The following is a 21,824-nucleotide window of genomic DNA, read 5'->3' on the forward strand; positions in this document are numbered from 1 at the left end:
AGCTAACTGATGAAATAGGCTAGGGTTGTCCTCAGAGTTCCTTTCTCCACCTTCTTACTTTCTATGTTCCTAGTACGTTTATGAAACAGGCCTGATCACTCACGTTAATAATTTTCATGTCAATGACTGAATGTTTACCCAGCAAAGAGTATTTGTGTTTTAAAAGAAGCATAGGGAGAGCAAAGCTTAATTCAAAGAGGCCATTAAGGGCATGTTCTCAGGAAACCATAGTGAATCAGTGACTGACAGACTGTATGGCAGTGACCTTTCTAGCCACCTCTATTCACATACACAAGTCACCACCACCAGCTCCATCTCTTTGCATAATCTGCTCCAAAATAAGCTGAGTATGATAATTGGGGTTGGTTAGGACTTCAAAATATGAGGAATTTGGGATTATAGCTCCTAAAAGCATATTCAGAGTTATATTTCTATAACTTAAAGCATAAGATTTCCTTTGAGGTCCTGTTACTAAAAGGTAATCTAGAAACTTTTGACTGAATGTAAATGTTAATTGAAGTTAAAGTGGTATTATTAAAAGTTTGAATAGTCATGTGAGAAGAGGTTAAATAAATTATTCTTATTTTAAATAAAAAAGGAAAAGAGAAAAACTTAACTTTTAAAAAAATTGAAGATATTGAATGACGGTGGGTTGCTTCTCTACTGTTTCAAAATTAATAAAACACATGCATTAAATATCAAAAGATGTAGAAACATATTCCCAATCTACCTTCTTGGAAAGTTTAAGAAAAACATAATCCTAGCTCTTTCTACAAGGTTAGAGTAATCAAATTTGCCTAAAGGCAACAAGTCAGTACAGGTAACTTGTTTTCTGCTTCATTCAAGCAGTGTATTTTTCACTTACAAATCACAACAGCTAGTTTGAGTTACACATGTATGTTCTTCTCCCTATGAAATCTGACTTGAATCCCTTCAAGCGAGGAGTATAAAAATGTTTCCATTTACAATAAAGCCTTCACACAAAATTCATGAAGCTTCTGGAGTTCTTGTGCATAGCTATCCTGAAAAGTCAGCTAAAACAAATTGCGGCTCAATCACAATGAAACTACCAAAATTAGGCATATCATATATTCATCTAGAAGACCTATGTTTATACTTAATAAATGATGATAAATGTTTTCAATAAAGTCATTCAATCATAATTGTTAAGATCTAGAAGAAAAGGTCCTGATGACATTTAACACTTCATAGTTCTTTTTAACATTTAAAGTCCATTTTAAAGACTGCTGGTTCTGTCAAAATGACAGACTAGGTACTGTAGGACTGAACTTCCTACATAACTAAAAATTCTAGATAAAATGCTTTTTAAAATCTCCCTAAACCTGTGAAAGCATGAGTATAGCATTTTCACAGCCAAGCAAAGGCAGGAATCTAGACAGATAGGCAGGAGTCTAAATAAAACCAGTCTTCAACTTAGGGCATGTGCCAAGCTTGGTTGACATGGCTACTGAAATTTGTTGTCATGCAGGGCTCAGAGAACAGAAGATACAATCCAAGGTCCATGCAAACTGGGAAGTATAATAGAATAACCCCTCAAAAATCTGAGATTTCCAAATTTGGGATTCATACCATCACAGGTAATTCACAAAAACTGATTTTCAGAAAGCTTAAACCTAAATAGAAGGGAGAAAAGTTAATATCCTCTGAAGTCTCATAAGCAAAAATCTTCTCTAAAGTAGTTCTGCATTATAAATTTATATTACCATGGTGGTCCAATAAACTTAAGCAGAAAAATTTAAACTTGTCCAGAACTGTTACTACTCCCAGATACTCAACAGAAACAAAGAAAAAAATCTTTTGATTCATTAAAGGAAAAAATAACTCCAATCCCACAAATTATTCCAGAGTGTTTATAAGGCACAAACTCCAACAAGAACACTAAGAGAAGAAAAATTCAGGCCAACATAACTATTGAACATAAAAACAAAAATTTCAAACTACTTGTTGATAAACTGAATATAGGGATGTAAGAATAATAATAGATTGTGTTCAAATTGGGTTCATCCCCAAAATACAAAGTCAGTTAATATTAGTAGACCAGTTATTCTAAAGGTAGGGCCCTAACAGAAGCAGAAGATTTTAAGGACAGGTGGCAAGAATACACAGAAGAACTGTACAAAAAAGATCTTCATGACCCAGATAATCACAATGGTGTGATCACTCACCTAGAGCCAGACATCCTGGAATGTGAAGTCAAATGGGCCTTAGGAAGCATCACTATGAACAAAGCTAGTGGATGTGATGGAATTCCAGTTGAGCTATTTCAAATCCTGAAAGATGATGCTGTGAAAATGATGCACTCAATATTCCAGCAAATTTGGAAAACTCATCAGTGGCCACAGGACTGGAAAAGGTCAGTTTTTATTCCAATCCCTAAGAAAGGCAATGCCAAAGAATGCTCAGACTACTGCACAACTGCACTCATCTCACACACTAGCAAAGTAATGCTCAAAATTCTCCAAGCCAGGCTTCAGCAATACATGAACCATGAACTTCCAGATGTTCGAGCTGGTTTTAGAAAAGGCAGAAGAACCAGAGATCAAACTGCCAACATCTGCTGGATCATCGAAAAAGCAAGAGTTCCAGAAAAACATCTATTTCTGCTTTATTGACTATGATGAAGCCTTTGACTGTGTGGATCACAATAAACTGTGGAAAATTCTGAAAGAGATGGGAATACCAGACCACCTGACCTGCCTCTTGAGAAACCTATATGCCGGTCAGGAAGCAACAGTTAGAACTGGACATGGAGCAACAGACTGGTTCCAAATAGAAAAAGGAGTACATCAAGACTGTATATTGTCACCCTGCTTATTTAACTTATATGCAGAGTACATCATGAGAAACGCTGGGCTTGAAGAAACACAGGCCGGTTTCAGGGAGACATATCAACAACCTCAGATATGCAGATGACACCACCCTTATGACAGAAAGTGAAGAGGAACTAAAAAGTCTCTTGATGAAAGTGAAAGAGGAGAGTGAAAAAGTTGGCTTAAAGCTCAACATTCAGAATACTAAGATCACAGCATCTAGTCCCATCACTTCATGGCAAATAGATGGAGAAACAGTGGAAACAGTGGCTGACTTTATTTTTCTGGACTCCAAAATTACTGCAGATGGTGATTGCAGCCATGAAATTAAAAGACGTTTACTCCTTGGAAGGAAAGCTATGACCAACCTAGACAGCATATTAAGAAGCAGAGACATTACTTTGCCAACAAAGGTCCATCTAGTCAAAGCTATGGTTTTTCCAGTGGTCATGTGTGTATGTGAGAGTTGGACGGTGAAGAAAGCTGAGAGCCGAAGACTTAATGCTTTTGAACTGTGGTGTTGGAGAAGACTCTTAAGAGTCCCTTGGACTGAAAGGAGATCCAATACTTTGGCTACCTGATGCAAAGAGCTGACTCATTTGAAAAGACCCTGATGCTGGGAAAGATTGAGGGCAGGAGGAGAAGGGGATGACAGAGGATGAGATGGTTGGATGGCATCACCGATTCAATGGACATGAGTTGGGTAAACTCCGTGAGCTGGTGATGGACAGGAAGGCCTGGCGTGCTGCAGTTCATGGGGTCGCAAAGAGTCGGACCCGACTGAGCGACTGAACTGAACTGAGCTGTACTGAACTGAAAAGGTGAAATAAAGATAATTATATCATCTCAGGAAAGGCAGAGTTCCTTAATCTGATTAAACAGCATCTACCTGTAAAATAGACACCAAGTAGCATAACTGATAAATAATTTTAACCATTCTCTTTAAAACTGAGAACAGAGAAGCCAGTCCTCAGCTAACTTCTATGCACCACTGGAAGACAGCAGCACATAAGGCAAGATGAAACTAAATCAAGGACTTACACATGAAAAAACAAAGCTATATTTTTATTGCAGGTGGTTTGATTACTTATGTGAAAAATATACAATAAATTATTATAATGAATGAGAGATTGGAAAAGATTATGCGCAAAAAGTAACTACATCAAAGATCAAATACATTTCCACACAACAACACCAAATGACTTAAAAGAGAAATTTTATAAAATGGTACATCAAAATGTCATCAAAAATAGAAAACATATACAAGTAAATCTATCGAAACATGCCGAAAAAGTTTTAGAGATAAAAATATTAAAAACAGTTTTAAAGAAGGCCCCAAAATTCAGATACATACCATGTTCATGAATTAGAAGACTCACTATCATAAAATAATTCTCTGTAAAGTAACCCATAGATTTAATGCAATTCTAACTTAAATCTATACAGTGGGACATGATGAGTTGATTTCAAAGTTAATATAGATTACAGAATCCCAATCTACTCCTGAAGAACAAATGCATGCCAAGACTTGAATAACATCAAATATTTTGTGCAACTCACAGAAAGTCAAACTTGCTTTGCTTTACAAAAATCACAAATATACTTTTCATCCTGTTTCATCCTTGGTTTGTCTGTACCAGTTTCTCACACCACTCAGTAGCCAGCCATGAAGACATCATCTTGGACTCTTCCTTTTCTTCTATATCTCCCGACCTCCACCCCAAGGCCATCCAGTTACTGACTGGTCTTTTAAATAGAACTCCTCTTTTTTTACAACTGCTGACACAGTGCAGATGCAAGCATTTATCCTTCTATGCTTTTATTTAATTTAAATTGGAGGATAATTACTTTACAGTGTTGTGATGGCCTCTGTCACACAGCAATATGGATTGGCCATAGGCATACATGTGACTCCTTTCTCCTGAACCCCCCTTACACCTCCCTCCCCACCCCATCCTTCCAGGTTGCCACCAGCTTTGGGTTCCCTGTGTCATACATCAAACTCCAACTGGCTATCTGTTTTACATATATATATGTATATGTTTCAATGTTATTCTCTCAAATCATCCCACCTTCTCCTTCTTCCACTGTGTCCAAAAATCTGTTCTTTATATCTGTGTCTCCTTTGCTGCCCTGCACATAGGATTGTCAGTAGTATCTTTCCAGATTCCATGTAGATGCATTAATATATGATATTTGTCTTTCTCTTTCTATTTACTTCACTCTGTATAATAGGCTCTAGATCCATCCACCCCGTTAGAACTGACTCAAATGTACTCCTTTTTATAGCTGAGTAATATTCCATTGTGGATATGTACCACAACTTCCTTATGCATTCATCTGCCTCTACCTTTCCTCTAACAAGTTTCCTTGCTCCTATTTGCTCCTTGCTTTCTACAGCAAATATATTGGACCATCTTTCACATCCTCACTTTTCTTTATAAAATATGGCTGTTATCAACCCAATGACCTGTTTTAAACCTCCCCTTCCCACTGCCAAGAGGATCAAATTCACACCCTCAGCTAGGCATTCAACATTGCACCTAACAAAATCATTTCTTGTCAAAGCCCAAACCCTTACATACCTTGTCATCTGCCCATAGTAGATTATTTACCATTTCCTGTACTTTCATAAAAGTCAATGAATCTTCACAATTTGTTTTTATTTTAGTTATTTGACTCTAAAGTTTTGCACATTTTCTCCAGGAAAAAATACTATGACGCTTCAAGATTCAGTTCAAATGCCACCTTCCCTTACAAGCTTTCTCTATTCCAAACATAATTATTTCTATCCTCTGTGTTACCACAGAGTAACAGAATACCACACAGGATTTTGTTTGCAGTACTTTGTTTTATCACACTTCCATACTGATAACTGAAACATATGTTGCTTTTTTTCTGGAAGATAATGAAACTCTTAGAGTAAGGGAAAACATCTTATGTATGTACCCCAAGCATTTTCTTGGGACATATCAGGTGCAAAATACTCGTTGTGTTAACTTACACCCGTGTAGGGCATCAGAGCTTACCAAGACCGTGTGCATTTTATCCTATCATGTTTTATGGACTAAGTGTCACTACCCCCATGTGACAACTGAGAGAATTTAAGTTCAGAGATGTTCAGTAAGTAGACCAAGATAACACACTTAAACACAGAAGAGTTAAGACTTACGTCTAGGTCTCCTGACACAATATCCAGTGCTCTTTAAACGTCATTACCTAGATTCATGTTATTAATTTCTATCATATTTCATTATTTACTATTATAAAAGTTCAAGAATGCACGCTTCCTTTGGTAAAGACTTGGTTGAGAGTTTGAAACCCCTTATTGGGAAAAAAAAGAAAAACAAAACCTATACATAGGGACCTCTCTGATTGTCCAGTAGTAAAGACTCCACCTGCCACTGCAGGGGATATGGAATCAGTCCTTGGCCTGGGAAGATTCCACATGCCATGAGGAAACTAGGCCTGTGAACCACAGCTGCTGAAGCCCACATAGCCTGGAGCCCAAGCTCCATAAGAGCGGAAGCCACCACCGTGAGAAGCCATGCACCACAGCTGGGAGTAACCCCCACAGCAGTGGAGGCACATCACAGTCAAACATGAACAAACGACGCATAAAATAAGCTAACTTATGGTGAAGAGAATAGTTCCTTACTAGACAATTCAGTAAATTGGAAGTTTATGAAGTTGAATTTTGTGAAGATAATTAGCATCATGCTCTTATGCCAAGCAGAATGTTTTCAAGGATAGACATAAGTGATTAATAGAATGTATATTTTAATGTGTCATGTATTCAGTAAAATGTTTAAAGCCATAAAAACTTTCCTGACATTTCCTTGCCTAAATTTCTTGTTCTTTTGATTATTAATACTGACCTCAAACTTGAATAAATTGGACTTTTCCCATCCACTGACCTTGTTCTGCTCATCCGACATACAAAATCTGACTAAACAACACTCAATTATGATGCTTATGTGAGATTAACATGCTCTGATAAGTATATATGTGATGTCCATATAACTCGTCACTGTTTTGCCAGATTTTTACTGATTGATTGAGATTGGAAAAGAGAGAGGGAAAGCTATTAATAAATTGATTCCAACACTAATTTTGGCAAAGCTAAGTCAAAGTCAGTGAACTGCACAGCCTATCACAGCTGCAACCTGGTGGCCGCCATGAATTGGTTGGAACCATGAGAAACCTCAGGCTTTATCAAGACTGACCACTGAAGAGGTGCAAAATCTTTTTCTTTCCTCTCAGTGCACAATGTGGGTCATCGCCTCTGTGACTTCCTGGAATAAAAAGGAGCTCTTGCTCTGATGTCAACGACACCAGGATTCCATAAGCTCTTGCACTTGAGCAGGCTTGGAGTTTCTAATTCTCAGAGACTGAGGGCAAGGAAAATCAAGGGAAGTCCTCAAGTTTACCAGAAATACAACAGCAGAACCAATAATAGAAATTACATTTCTTATCTACCAGTCCATTTGTTTTCCAATCGCCATACCATTACCCACATATAATTAGGAAAGGAAAGTAAAACTTACATTTGCTTTTTGAAATCACAGTAGAATAGTGTAAAAAGACTATGTATTTATGTTATCTATTTTATCATTTGTTTTTGCTTCTCCTAATCTGTAAACAAAGTTAACAACATACCTTTCAATGTATTTAAGAATAAGGATATAGTGTGGGGGAGAGAAACGTACTCTGGTAGCTAATGTGGGAAAATATGATGAACAAAAGTTGGAAATCCTAAATCAAGATATTTGAGAAAAGAGTAAATGAAAAGCATGATTGCTTCCTAATAATATTAGGTTGGTGTAAAAGTAATTGTGGTTTTACATTGTTGAATTTTCCCACTTGATGGTAGGATATAGTCTTAAATAAATGTGGTTATGTTATACATCATTTTAATGTGCATTTCTCACTTTATGTTTTTCTGCTAATGGCTTATTATTTGCTATTTATTTTATATTTATATTAGACTGTAGAAATGATGTTAGACAAAAAGAAAATTCAAGCAATTTTTTTATTCAAATTCAAAACAGATCATAAAGCAATGAAGACAACTCATAACATCAACAACGCATTTGGCCCAGGAACTGCTAATGAACACACAGTGCAGTGGTGGTTCAGGAAGTTCTGCAAAGAAGATGAGACCCTTGAAGATAAGGAGCTTAACAGCTGGCCATTCAAAATTGACAACGAACAATTGAGAGCAATCATCAAAGCTGATCTTCTTACAACTACTTGAGAAGTTGCAGAAGAATGCAACTTTGACTATTCTATGATCATATGGCATTTGAAGCAACTTGGAAAGGCGAAGAAGCTCGATAAGTGGTTGCCTCATGAGCTGACCACAAATCAAAAAACTGTCATTTTGAAATGTCCTATTCTCTAATGCAATAACAACAAACCATTTCTCAATCTGATTGTGATGTGTGACAAAAAATGGATTTTATATGACCACCAGTGATGACCATCTCAGGGGTTGGACAAGAAGAAACTCTAAAGTGTGCTAGTCACTCAGTTTTGTCTGACTCTTTGTCACCATGGACTGTAGACAGCCAGGCTCCTCTGTTTGTGGAATTCTCCAGGCAAGAATACTGGAGTGGGTGACCATTCTCTTCTTCAGGGGATCTTCCCAACCCAAGGATCAAACTGGTCAGGAAGCCCTGGGTCAGGAAGATCCCTGGAGAAGGGAATGGCTACCCACTCCAGTATTCTTGCCTGGAGAATTCCACAGACAGAGGAGCCTGGCAGACTATAGACCACGGGGCTGCATAGAGTTGGACATGACTGAGCGACTATGTTTTGTTTGTTTGTTTGTTTTAATTTTCTCTGCTTCCCTGGTGGATTAGATGGTAAAGAAACTCCAAAGCACTTCCCAAAACCAAACTTGCACCAAAAAAAGGTCATGGTTACTGGTTGGTGGTCTGCTGCCCCCTGATCCACTACAGCTTTCTGAATCCTGGTGAGACCATTACATCTGAGAAATATGAACAGCAAGTCGAGACGCACCAAAAACTGCAATGCCTGAAGCTGGTATTGGTCAACAGAATGAGCCCAATTCTTCTGCATAACAACTGATCAGATGTTTTACAACCAAAGCTTCCAAAGTTGAACAAACTGTGCTACAAAGTTTTGCCTTATCCGCCATATTCACCTGACCTCTCACCAACTGAATATCACTTTGTCAAGCATCTTGACAACTTTCTGCAGGCAAAAAGCTTCCACAACCAGCAAGAGGCAGAACATGACTTCCAGGAGTTTGTCAAATCCTGAAGCATGGATTTTTATGCTACAGTAATAAACAAACACATTTCTCATTGGCAAAAATGTGTTGATTGTAATTGTTCCTATTTCAATTAATAAAGATGTGTTTGAGCATCAGTTCAGTTCAGTCACTCAGTCGTGTCTGACTCTTTGCGACCCCATGGACTGCAGCACACCAAGCTCCCCTGTCCATAGGATTCTCCAGGCAAGACCCTGGAGTAGGTTGCCATGCCCTACTCCAGGGGATCTTCCCGGCCCAGGGATCAAACCCATGTCTCTTCGGTACCAACCTAATAGCTTATATTCCATCCCAGCACATTGGAAAATAACAAAGTCTGCAAGCTACTTAAAAGTTGTTATGCTTTCCACAAAGCTTTATTCTTCATATATCATGAGTAAAGAAAATTCCAGGAAAAATTTACAAGAATATATATTCTGATTATCACAATTTACAATAGTATCCATTTTCAAATGGTAAATTAAAATAACTTTGACATACAAACATATGATTAATATACATAAAAAAACTATACATTAACTATCATTTACTTACAAATAATAAAGTTAAGACTACACTAGATCAGTGAGTCATTGCATCATTTTTCATATTTCTATATGCATTCACAGTAACTGTTCAATAAACTTTTGGTGAATTTATGAATATTTGTAGCTTAGAACCATCTGTAAACTTAGTTCTGTGTAAACATAGGGTTGTGAGTGTGTAAGCTCTTTAAGTTAATTCCATGACAAATGAAACCTGGACCAGAAATTACTGAAGGACTATACAGCCAGGATTCTATTCACACATTAGGCAAAATAAATTTAAAATTATCAACATATTGAGTGTTTTAAGCATCTGAGCAAATAGCCAGGAGAACAAAGCATAGATATTTCTGTTGCTTATCTCTGATACCTTACCAAAGAAAAATGTCTGTGTGGGGTATTAACCTCTCAATTTTAAGTTTAGAGGACTTGAGATATGAATACATTTTTCATATACGACAAGAAAAAAGAACTTTATCCCACAAATGTTTTTTATAAAGATTGTCTTATTACACATATGCAGCTGCAATTTTTAAAAAAAATTCTCTACTCCTACATGTTTATGCTACTATGAATAAAAATTACACAGTTTACTATGTTCCAGAGTGCTTTTCACTTCACATTCATTTAATTCTTACCATGAGAATTATAATGTCATTCCCATTTTATAGATCAGAAAACTGAAACATAAAGCTGCTAAATAACTTGCCAAAAGCCACACACAGTTACTATGTGGTGGGTACAATATCAGAATTCACATTCATGTCACTCCAAAGTCCAAGTTTTTAATAGATGCACTATTCTGGCTGCCCTGAAGTCTTTTGAAGAATATAATTTTTGAAGCTAGCCCCAAGTTGAAAAAATGTACTCATACCAAAAGAAGAAGGAGGAGGAGTAGGAAAGGAAGAGTTAGAAGAAGAGATAGAAGGAAAAGGAAGAAACATCATGGCAACACATGGAATCCAGAATCCTAGGTTCAAACTCTTGACTATTACTATGTGACAGAACGCATGTTATTATAGTGCACCAAGCTGCAGGTACCATTCAATACAGAAACAAGGGCATCAGGGGACACTTGTTTATGACGCATATGGTTTTGTTTAAGATGCTCCATCCCACCCTCACATACCCTAGAAATCTTTTCTTTTTGTAAACATTTAAATCCTGCAACACACAGGATATTTAGTCTATAATCAGTATCTTCTTTCTGTATTTAACTCTTGTTCCCTTATACCCCTAGTAAACTGCTCACAGTATTTTTGCCCATAGAAACATACTGCAACACGAGGCCCTTGATTTTTAGGTCATTACTTCTGTTACCCATTCCAGATGGCAAATCCTAATTATTCTTCCCTTGATGACTGCCTGCGGGCCACACTCCATTCTTCTCTTGGGACTAAAAAATAAACATGAAAGGAAAACTTCCCCTCATTCTTAGGTTTAGAAAAAGTTTTATCAATGTTGTTCTTACTCCTTTGTTAGAGAAAAGGTACAAGCAGAAAATCTTCCTAGAAAACATGATAATTTGCTAACAACAATCTGTTTTCTCCTAAGAATTATGATATAGTCAATATTACACATAGCATGTATTCTGAATGTGACTGACATCCTACTCTTAGGAAACCAGACTGGAGTTTCACGTTTAGTTAACCCTATGAGCCTTCAAAGCTTTCAGGTTTTTGACCTGAGGGCTTTTAGCCAAGTTGGGTTTGAAAAGATAAAGTACTTTCTCACAGCATATTTGTTTTCTCAAAAGCATTCACACACCGTTTACATACATAAAGTACTCTGTAAACCACTTTCCTGAACAGCCTGCATTTGAAAGGATGTTCTTTACATTCTTTATGGGCTCATAAGCAAGAGTTCAATGAATACTCAGAGAACAATCTAAAGTGTGAAACAATTTAATGGTACCACACAAAACGCAGGTTCTGTGCCAAGAACCAGACAGTAATAACTGAATTCTACTCAAATCCAACTCCTCCCCTAAACTACATGGAAAGCCTGCTGTCACAATTTATATACTTGGGGCAACATATAGCAGTTTCTCCCCTACAATACTTTGCACTCAAATATATCGCTATTAGAATTAATTGTATTCATTTTCATTTGTCTTTTACATAGTTGGAGTATTTCATTTGTGACTCTATACTTAGAAAATATTCTCTTGAAAGGGAATAGCATCTGTCCAACACTCCACACAACTGAAAGTATTGGCCTGACTTTGACAGTATAGTATGTGGCTTATCAAACGCAAGAATGTTGAAGGCAAGATGTATTCTCACTGAAAAAAAATGACCATGGATAAATGACCATGACACAAATACCATCATTTCAATTGTCAGTCTCAATACATTTGTGCTGACGGGAGAGCCAGGGAAGGGGATTCATAAGGGGAAAGGCATCAAATACCAAACCTAGGGTCAAGTTCTCACTATTTATCAACTGGGATGACAGCCCAGCCACTGGATCCTTCTGTGTTTCAGTTTCTTCATGTGTCCAAAATGGTTAACAATCATGTTAATTGGAGAGAGACATTTTACAGTGTAAAAATATGACCTGTGTTACTTTGACATGAGTCATGAAGGCAATTCCTAGATATGTGAGGTATAATAGGGTCCAAGGATTTATTCTCTAGCAATTTCTCCATTTGGCTCTTTTCTAGTTATGTTTGATGTTCTTCCCTGGGGTATCTTAAAGGTTTAACTTTTAAGCAATGAAAGATACTTATTAACACAATAACCTGAGTGCAAAACACAAACTATAAACTTCAACTAGAGACACTTAGGTCAGATAGATCATGGGAAGAGGGATGGAGCTCCATCCTTTCAGAATAGTCAGTCCAATGAACTGATGTCAAGGTAATTCCAATGCTGCTTAATAAACATTCCAAATCCATTCACGGCCAAGGGGAACTCTGAGTTTGCTCATAACAGCTGCCAAACCAGGGTCCGCTTGAGTTGCTCCTGTGGCACACAATCCAAGTGCTGACAATTTAACACAAGTGGGGAATGTAAGGAATACAAAAACTAATCTACCTTTTCCTCACCCACCACACAAACTAAACATAGGAAGCTCATCAACACAGAAGACACCAGATGCTGATAGTAAATATAAGGTTTGTGTCTCCAACTCCGTAATTCCCTGACTTGTAAAATGGGGCAGTGTGTTAGAAATTGTTGAAATATCATTTTTAAACATTAAGATGAATGCTTTAGTAGCATATTAATACATAAAATTAGATTTTGTTTTGAAAAAAATACTATACTTGGAAGCACTTCTGATCATCATGGTTTCAACTTTTTAGAACTATTGCCATTTGAGAAGTTTTTATTTTTTTTTAATACGGTCAATGACAAATGTTTTAGGTTAAACTATAAATGTAAATTTCAGGAGAAGAGCTGATTAAGACAAACACCTCATTGCCTCACTTTCTGAATATCTAATTAACACTTAATTTACCACACTTCTTAATACAAATGTAGCTTGACAGGATTAGCATGCATTTTGTAAGGAACTGACAAAACAAGTATTCCATTAGCCAGCCCACAATATCTCAAAATTTAGTAGCCAATATCCCATTTTCAGGGCTAATGATTAGAAGAACTAAATAAATAAGCAATGAGACTTGTTTCGGATTTCTGAGAAAGAACACATTTTATGCAATTCATTCCATAGCTTTGAAACTGTATTTTTTTAAAATGTTCCTCTCCTATCATTTTTTAATAGGTAGCTAAAGGAAATAAACCACTGAAGTCACATTGCTAAATCACTCTATTGTATCCAGGGTTGGGGAGAGGACTCTCTCTCCTTAATTTAGGAATGATAAGCCCACAATTAATTAATTCCATATCTTGGAATGTGAAAGAAGTGTAAGAATCCTCAAAATTCCCCTAGTATAGGAGATGTCACATCCCCAGGAATCCTGCCAGGCACCTGAGCCCAGGCCTATCTGGTGGGATGAAAACGCTGTGGCAGGAGAGAGCGTCCCTACAGTTTGGGGGAGAACAACCCCCTTCCTCCACCTCCCCAGAATGGTCCCAGCAGGCTGTGCAAGGTTGCATTTTAAATGGATTACTTGCTTCTATCTTTTCTAAGTGTTCTTAGAAAAGCTTAGGGAAGGTCCTAGTTTTAAACATTTTAAGCATATGTGCTGATATGCTATTAGAAACAAGAGGTAATAGTCTAAAAAGAAAAAGCATTATATGAATGACAGTAAGTCACTAGCATTTGACACCACCCCCGAGCGCTAGCAGCACTTCCGGGCTCTCTGTCCGCGCACGCGCTGACTCGGGGCCCTGCGGGTTCAGCGTGACCCACACCCTCACGGCGCAGAGACGGTGCTGGAGTCACTGCAAAGTGGTCTACACTTCAAATCAGGGAAAGTCGCTACAACATACAAAATAGGAGCCATACATATACAAGGGGGGTTATATGGTTTCTGTAGAAGAAATTATATACGATACATAGTAGACATTTGTAGAAATATGGGCCACTATGAGGGCAAGAGTAAAAGTTATGGACCTTACACACTTTTAAATATTCCACTATGGGCTAAGGAGGCCCGAACAGAGAAAGGAAGCCTCAAAGAGCATCCACTTGAATGGAAACCATAAGGTACCTCACAGAATGGATGCTAGTTAAAATTTAAATTTGCAAAGCACACTACCCTCTTCAGAGATAAAAAGTGGGAAGACCTCAGGAGACTGTAAAAAGCAAACAAAAAGGACCTTTAGAACTGTATTAGTCTGAGAGGACATATTTAAGAAAAAACAATCTATCTTATTCCTAACTAGTATCAGTAACTGCCATTGGTGGACCAAAAGAAAAAAGAAAAAAAAAAAATCAGTGTGGCCCTCGGGACAAGGGCTAAAGAACTACTATTGGTAAACGATGAATAGAATTCAACTGTACAGAATTCTTACCCATCCCTTTTGCAAACACTGTATTTTGATCATTTCTGAGTGGGCAACAGAGGCAGGAGGAGAAAAAAATCAAGACCCGAGGAATGATAAGTAAAACAGAAGAGACTGTTTAAGAGAAGCAGCTCTATAAAATGCATTTTTAACATGAGAGTTTGGCCACCTAAAGTGATGTCAAGCAATAAATACATGCTTAGATATTTAATATTATGATGGACTAAGGTAGGCATAGAGTTGAACATCAAATTCTAAAATGCCATACTTAGGAGGCTGCCAAGGAAGCTGGAAAGTATAATACTGAGAGCCAAAAAAGTGATAAGATCTTACTGAGAGATGATAAATTTATGAAAATTTCCCTTAGAATTAGTATACTAGAACACTGGTTATGAAGAAAAGCAAAAAAAGAATAACCCTTTACAATGCCATAAGCCTATTTCTAATAAACAAGCCACTCTAAAGACAAATTCAACCTTGAAAGTCACTGATCTTTAATCATACTTGGATTCTTTTCAAGAAAAAGAAACCATTTACTCAGAAGATTAAAGGTAGGAAAGTCTTTTTTTCAGAGTATTCACATTTGTTTAAGAGGATAAAGATACCCTTCTTAATTAGTCTTATCAGCCTCCACTCATCATTCAAAATTCTAATTTCTTCAGTCTCCCTCTTTAGATATTATACTTTCAATTGTCTGTGATTTCCTGACATCTCCTTAAATGCAAAAAGAGAAAAGGGAGGAAGGCATGGAGCCCGTAGGGGAGGGAGGGAGGAAGGAAGGAAGGAAGAGGGTAGAGAGAGAATATAGAGTTGGTTTCTCCTGTAATCTTTTCCATGTAATCTCTAGACAAATAGGAGAGATTAATTTGCACCCCAGATTTGCCCAGGCTCTTCACAGATATTCACAGACACTCAGATTAACACTGATTAGTACAGTACAGCCATGAAACAGGACACCTTAATCTCTGTTCTAGAATGACTTCCGGCAGTATCAGCTTTCCAGCATCCCTCAGGACCCTTCTGAACTAGAGAAACTAAGATAAATCTGATTGCAAATTCAGAAGACTATGTATTGTGCTGACATCTTAATGTGCAAGATAGACATTCTTTTTAATTATCTGCATCTTTGTATCTGTTTACATAGAGAGATGAATTATCTATTTTCTGGACTAATAAACTTGGCTATACAAATACATCTGAGGCTGTGATACACTGACTTACCTACTTCTGCTGTTATTTAGTCCCTAAGTCGAGTCCAACCCTTTTGGGACCCCATGGACTGTAGCCTCCTCTATCTATGGGATTTCCCAGGCAAGAATACTGGAGTGTGTTGCCATTTACTTCTCCTGAGGATCTTCTAGATCCAGGGATCAAACCAGTTCTTCCTGCATTGGCAGGCAGATTCTTTACCACTGAGCCACCAGGGAAGCCCCTATCTACTTTTAGGTATATCAAAGATGTATTTCTAAATCAAAGTTAAATTAACAAAAGTCTTCCTTTCTGTCCTATAGTTTCATGAACTTGAAATCAGAGTTCTGAAAGGTATACAAATTATATTGCTTCACAAATATACTAAGAATGGCACAACTCTAACAAGTTATAGTGAAGAATATTTCTTCTTGGATAACACTTGATCTTGTTAGAATGAGATGTAGATGAGGGATAAAGATCAACTAATAGTATATAGATATGAGGAGGTATTGAGAACTTTCCAGATATCTAACAATGTTAATCCATTTCCGTGATAAACATTAAAAATCAGTTATGACCTCTGTCCTCAAAGACTTTATATTCTCACTATATTTAGCAAAGTGAAACTATGTTCTTAGTCATTTCATTAATATCAGATAAAGCAAATGCATTTCTACTAGTCTAGACTCAGATAAACCTGGATAAACTTCTACTCTGCATTTCAAGGAAGTCCTCCAAAAGGCCAATTAAGAATGGAGTGTAATTGTTTAAAACAAGTGAACTTTGCAGCCAGGAGGCTTGAAATCAAGTTGTGGGTAACCTCAATAAATTGTTTGACTTCACAGAGCATCTGTTTTTCTATCTGGGTAATGGTAGCATTAACAAATTCCACCATTTGGAGTGTTGTATTGAGCTGAAATAAGGTACTCAAATGCTCTGAAACTATAAAGCTATACTATCACTATGACATCAAACCACCATATAGTTTCAGGAAACTTAGGACTCTTGTTTCTTTCTAAAGAGAAGGGCACTTTTTTTCAGTGGGCCATAACCTCCACTCACCTCTTGGGGAAGGGTATATCAAAGGTACCCTGGAATCTGGAGAGATCCCCTCTTGCTTTTTGGTTATCTTTCACATATTTGTCTTCATCTTTCTTATTTTAGTGGCCTTCTGTGACTGGGATTTCAATGTACTATGAATTTTCCCCTGTTATTACTTTCATTTCTCTTGTACAGTACTAAAAGGAGGCACTAAGATTTTGCTACACTTTAGCCAAGATAGTGAGGTAAAGCCTTTCACTTCACCAAGTTAAAAAAGCAACGGTAATCATTTATAAAAGTATCTCAGAATGTGGCTGTACTTCTCAGTCTTCCACTTGGACCATTCTTATTTCTCTTTTACTGCACACATGTATAGGTTCAGCTCTTGTACACAAAAATAGGGAATAAATAAAGTTAGAATCATAGTCCATTGAAATTTGGTTTTATTGTTGTTTTATCTTCAACAGCTCTGTTCAAAAATAAACCGTTAGTAAAGAAACAATGGATTGGTTCATTGGGACAGGAGTATGTCAAGGCTGTATATTGTGACCCTGCTTATTTAACTTATATGCAGAGTACACCATGCAAAATGACAGGCTGGATAACTCACAAACTGGAATTAAGATTGCCAGGAGAAAAATCAACAACCTCAGACATGCAGATGCCACCACTCTAATGGAAGAAGAAGAGGAACTAAAGAGCCTCTTGCTGAGGGTGAAAGAATAGAGTGAAAAAGCTGGCCTAAAACTCAATATTCAAAGAACTAAGATCATGGCAACCAGTCTTATCACTCCAGGGCTAATAGATGGTGAAAAAGTGGAAACAGTGACAGATTTTATTTTCCTGGGCTCCAAAATCACTGCAAACAGTGACTGCAGCCATGAAATTAAAAATACTTGCTCCTGGAAAGGAAAGCTATGACAAACCTAGAGAGTGTATTAAAAAGCAGAGACATCACTTTGCGGAAAAAGGTCTGTAGAGGCGAAGCTATGGTTTTTCCAGTAGTCATGTAAAATGTGCGAGTTGGACCATAAAGAAGGCTGAGCATAGAAGAATTGATGCTTTCAAGTTGTGGTGCTGGAGAAGACTCTTGCGAGTCCCTTGGACTCCAAGGAGCTCAAACCAGTCAATCTCAACCCTGAATATTCACTGGAAGGAGTGATGCTGAAGCTGAAGCTCCAACACTTTGGCCCCCTGATGCGAAGAGCCAACTCATTGGAAAAGACCCTGATGCTGGGCAGGACTGAGGGCAGGAGGAGAAGGGGGCAACAGAGGATGAGATGACTGGATGGCATCATTGATTCAGTAGACATGAGTTTGAGCAAACTCCAGAAGACAGTGAAGAACAGGGAAATCTGGCATGCTGCAGTCCAAGGGGTCACAAAGAGTTGGACACGACTTAGCAACTGAACAGCAATAGCAAAGGAAAAATAAAAGTAAATACTCTTAAAGTGTTTTTTTTTTTTTCTTCTTCTTGCCTGAATGTTTATGTGCTGAGGAAAATGGACATTTATGCTTGAGATGTGTTTCAATACACATAGTACAAGTAAACTGTAAAACTTCAAACACTCTTTAGACAAAAATAACACAGGTTCACAGACTCTTCTGAACAATTTCTAAAGTTAAGTCTGAAACAATGGAATTTCTGAAAATGAATTAGCTAACTTTTGACATGTCTTATATTCATATTTTGGAGAAGGAAATGGCAACCCACTCCAGTAGTCTTGCCTGGAGAATCCTGTGGACAGAGGAGCCTGAAGGGCTGCTGTCCATATGGCCGCACAAAGTTGGACACGACTGAAACGACTTAGCATGCATGCATGCATTGGAGAAGGAAATAGCAACCCAGTCCAGTGTTCTTGCCTGGAGAATCCCAGGGACGGGGGACCCTGGTGGGCTGCCGTCTATAGGGTCGCACAGAGTTGGACACAACTGAAGCGACTTAGCAGCAGCAGCAGCATATTCATATTTTAAGTTAATGATTTTTAAAAGCTTAAGCTTTTACTTTAACATGTATAGAAAACTACATTTATTTTCCTGAAATCAGACCAATCATAAGCCCTGATTTTCTTATACTGGTAGTTGGCTGAATCTTTCACACAACAGAGCATCAGCGAATAGGTGTTTTCCTAGACAAGTTTCAGAAATAATATACTTCATTTTTACCTTACTTAGATCAAGAAAATTTTCAATTTTCACCCAGTCGCAAACATTATTCAAAACAAATTTCTCAATAAAAAGTAGGTCTAGGGAGATGTATAGTACTGAGTTCTGGCAGCCCAGCCTCTAGCAATCCACCACAGCCGAAAGGTGTCTTGGTCCTCTAAACCATCAAGGAAGGCCCAGGAAACTTCTGGTGGGATAGGCTGAGGGTTAAAGGTGATGAGGAAACATAAGCAAAATTGAATTAAATCAGAACTCAGAATTCCAGACTGACATGTTTCTGCTAAGGTACTCCAAGTTTTGAAGAAGAACGTCAAGAGTGAACTGGGAAAGATCTGATAACCTGAACACATATAACTGCTTGTCATTAACATACACTCCTCGTCAGAACAATGTGCCATCAAAGGTGCAAATTAAGAGAATCTCCAGCATTTACCTTCATTTGTATACATCTTTCTTAACTTCAGGCTCAAGAGAGGTCAAAAGAGGTGTGGAGTCACATGCAGACCACCCGCACAGAATCTACTTTGGGGATTTTGCCTCCCCCTTCCTCTTGAGATGGGGCAAAACGTGCTTTCTGCTCACAGACTTCCACCGAATCGGCCCAGCAACCTCGTGACCACTTTCCTCGCAAGAGAATGGTCGGTCCGCCAACCCCGGGTCACCTCGGCCTCAACTCAGCAGATCAGGGCCCGGGAACAAGGCGTGTGTCTCAGACTTCAGGCTGCGGGAGGAGGGCCGCACGGAGTGTCCGCGTCCCACCGCAGGACCCGGATTGAGGAGAGAGAAACAAGCTTGAACGGGACGGCAACTTGGAAGTGTTTTTAAGGTTTCCTGAAATGGGCAAATGCGCGCTTAAATCCATCCAGCTCGGGAGCTTTCGAGGGCATCCCATGCCTTCTGCGCCCGGAACGCCCACAGGACCCTGGCCGAGAGGGGGCGAAGGTGTCCCGACTCCAAGCCCGCCCGCCCGGGCACCAGGGCGGCGCCGCCCGCGGAGCGCAGGGCCGCAGGCGCCGGGCTCGGAGCCCTAGCGGCTGCGTCCGCAGCTCGTCACGCCGCGCCGGGGCGGGGGTGGGGCGGAGGAACTACCGGAGGTTCGGAACTTGGAGACCGCGCTCCGCACCCAGTCCCGCCGGCGCAGAGCTGCGGCTGCGGGGGCGGCGCGGCCCCTCGGGGTCGGGAGGGGTTGGGAAGGAGACAGGTGAGACCCGGCGCCCTCCCAGCGCCAGCCTTGCCCCCGCCGCCCTGCCCCGAGAGGGCACTCACCGGCTTTGCACGGGTCCTTGTAGTCCAGCGCCTCCGCCTCATCCTCTCCGTAGCCACCGAAAGTGTAGTCATAGTCGAGGCCAGCGCGTTCCGCGCAGAGGACAACCCCCGTGGCCGCCAGCCACGCGAGCATCCCCGGGAAAAGCCTCTCCAGCCCCATCTTCCTCTCGAAGAAGGGCACCGGTTCCTGTCCCCGCGGAAGGCTCCTCGGCGCGGCGGGAGCTCAGGTGCCCGGGGACATGGGGCGCCGCCGGGCGGAGAGAGGGCAGGGCGACCTGTCCCCCAGCGCGGGCGAGGTGGCGGGCGGGGGCAGGTAGGGAGCGGGTCCGGGCGGGCGCGCGGCCAGGCTGTTTCCCGGCGGCCGTCCTTTCAGCAACTCAAAGGCTCGGCTGCCCCAGGCTCAGGTTCTCGGGCTCAGATCCCGCGTGCACCCCGCACCCAGACCCGGTGCCGCTCTGGGAGGACAAGACCAGTCTTCACATCAGCGCGTCTGAGCTGAAAGTGGGGTCCCAGGTCGCGGGTGGGGGGCAGACATTCCTTTGCCGCCAGACCTTAAAAGCCGCAGAAGCAGCAAAGCAAGACTGCGAGAAGAGCGAAAGTGGGAGGATTTGGGGATGCACTGTTTGTCTTTTCCCCCCAGGCTGTCTTTTTACCCTTTTCCTAACTTGGAAAAAAAAAAAAAAAAATCTTCACAGCATCTAACCCAATCACTTGCATCCTGCTTACTTATTCATACAATCAGGGTCAGGATCCGGGCCACAGCCTCCTCTCCGCCTCCTTTCGGTAGCCCTGTAGGAGCAGACAGACGCGAGCGCGCCGAGAATTCCATTTGTAATTTACTGAAGATAAAAATGAATATATCATGCACTGCGTCCACGAACAGCAGTTAATAGATGATGTACGTGCCAGCCGAGAGCGCCAGACCGGGGGTGGGCCAGGGATGCTGACAACTTGGCTCAAACCTCCACTTCCTCCCCAACACAAGCAGTTTGCGTCTCCTCTTTGCCGCTTTTGCCTCGGTACAGCCCGAGGGGAGGAAAAATGGGCCTCCGCGACGGAGGTAAGAAAATTGACTGCTTTCAAAGTCCCCCAAGCAGCAAAGTTTTCCTAAGAACTGAGATCCTCAGAACTGCAGTTTAAAAAAAAAAAAAAAAAAAAAAAAAAAATCCAAAATCCAGTTACAGATTGCAGCAGCAGGAAACGCGAAGACCTAGCCAAGGGCTGCGCTGTGGCTCACGCGGGCTCAGGAAGGGAAGTTGGAAGGAACACTTGGGAAGCAAATTTTCTGTGACAGCTCTGGCGCCCATGCCCAGAGTTGCTCAGTATCCTCTGGCTTCAGTTTTACTTCGGAGGAGAGTGTGTAAAACCTGGCAGCAGGATTAGCGAGGTAAACCACATGTCAGCCTAGCAGACATAGGACAAACACAGGCTGTGGGAAATTGGGGAGAAAAAAAAAAAGTCAGAGGAAATCTCTGCAAAGCGCCTGTTGTGAGCAATCCCTACATCTGCAAGTAGTTTCCAAAATAGGTGAGAGGGCTTCTCCCCCAAATTTCCAAAGGACTCATGATTGGGAGCCTTCTCTTTTCCAACT

General features: G+C 40.0%; 1 protein-coding gene across 3 annotated transcripts in view; it reads right to left on the reverse strand.

The window, feature by feature from the left end:
* The window catches only part of TLL1 (tolloid like 1), a 284,429-nt gene extending 263,534 nt beyond the window's left edge, over nt 1–20,895 (reverse strand). Inside the window, exon 1 of one of the 3 annotated variants that reach the window (XM_065904757.1) lies at nt 20,234–20,865. In XM_065904757.1, coding sequence (XP_065760829.1) covers nt 20,234–20,393 — 160 coding nt within the window. In that variant the 5' untranslated portion in view covers nt 20,394–20,865. Of the gene's footprint in view, nt 1–20,233 lie in introns of all 3 variants that reach the window. The other 2 variants (XM_065904756.1, XM_065904758.1) reach the window with 2 other exon arrangements.
* Between the last annotated feature and the right edge of the window lie 929 nt (nt 20,896–21,824).

The sequence above is a fragment of the Muntiacus reevesi genome, chromosome 13 (assembly GCF_963930625.1).
Source record: "Muntiacus reevesi chromosome 13, mMunRee1.1, whole genome shotgun sequence".
Taxonomy (NCBI): Eukaryota; Metazoa; Chordata; class Mammalia; order Artiodactyla; family Cervidae; genus Muntiacus; species Muntiacus reevesi.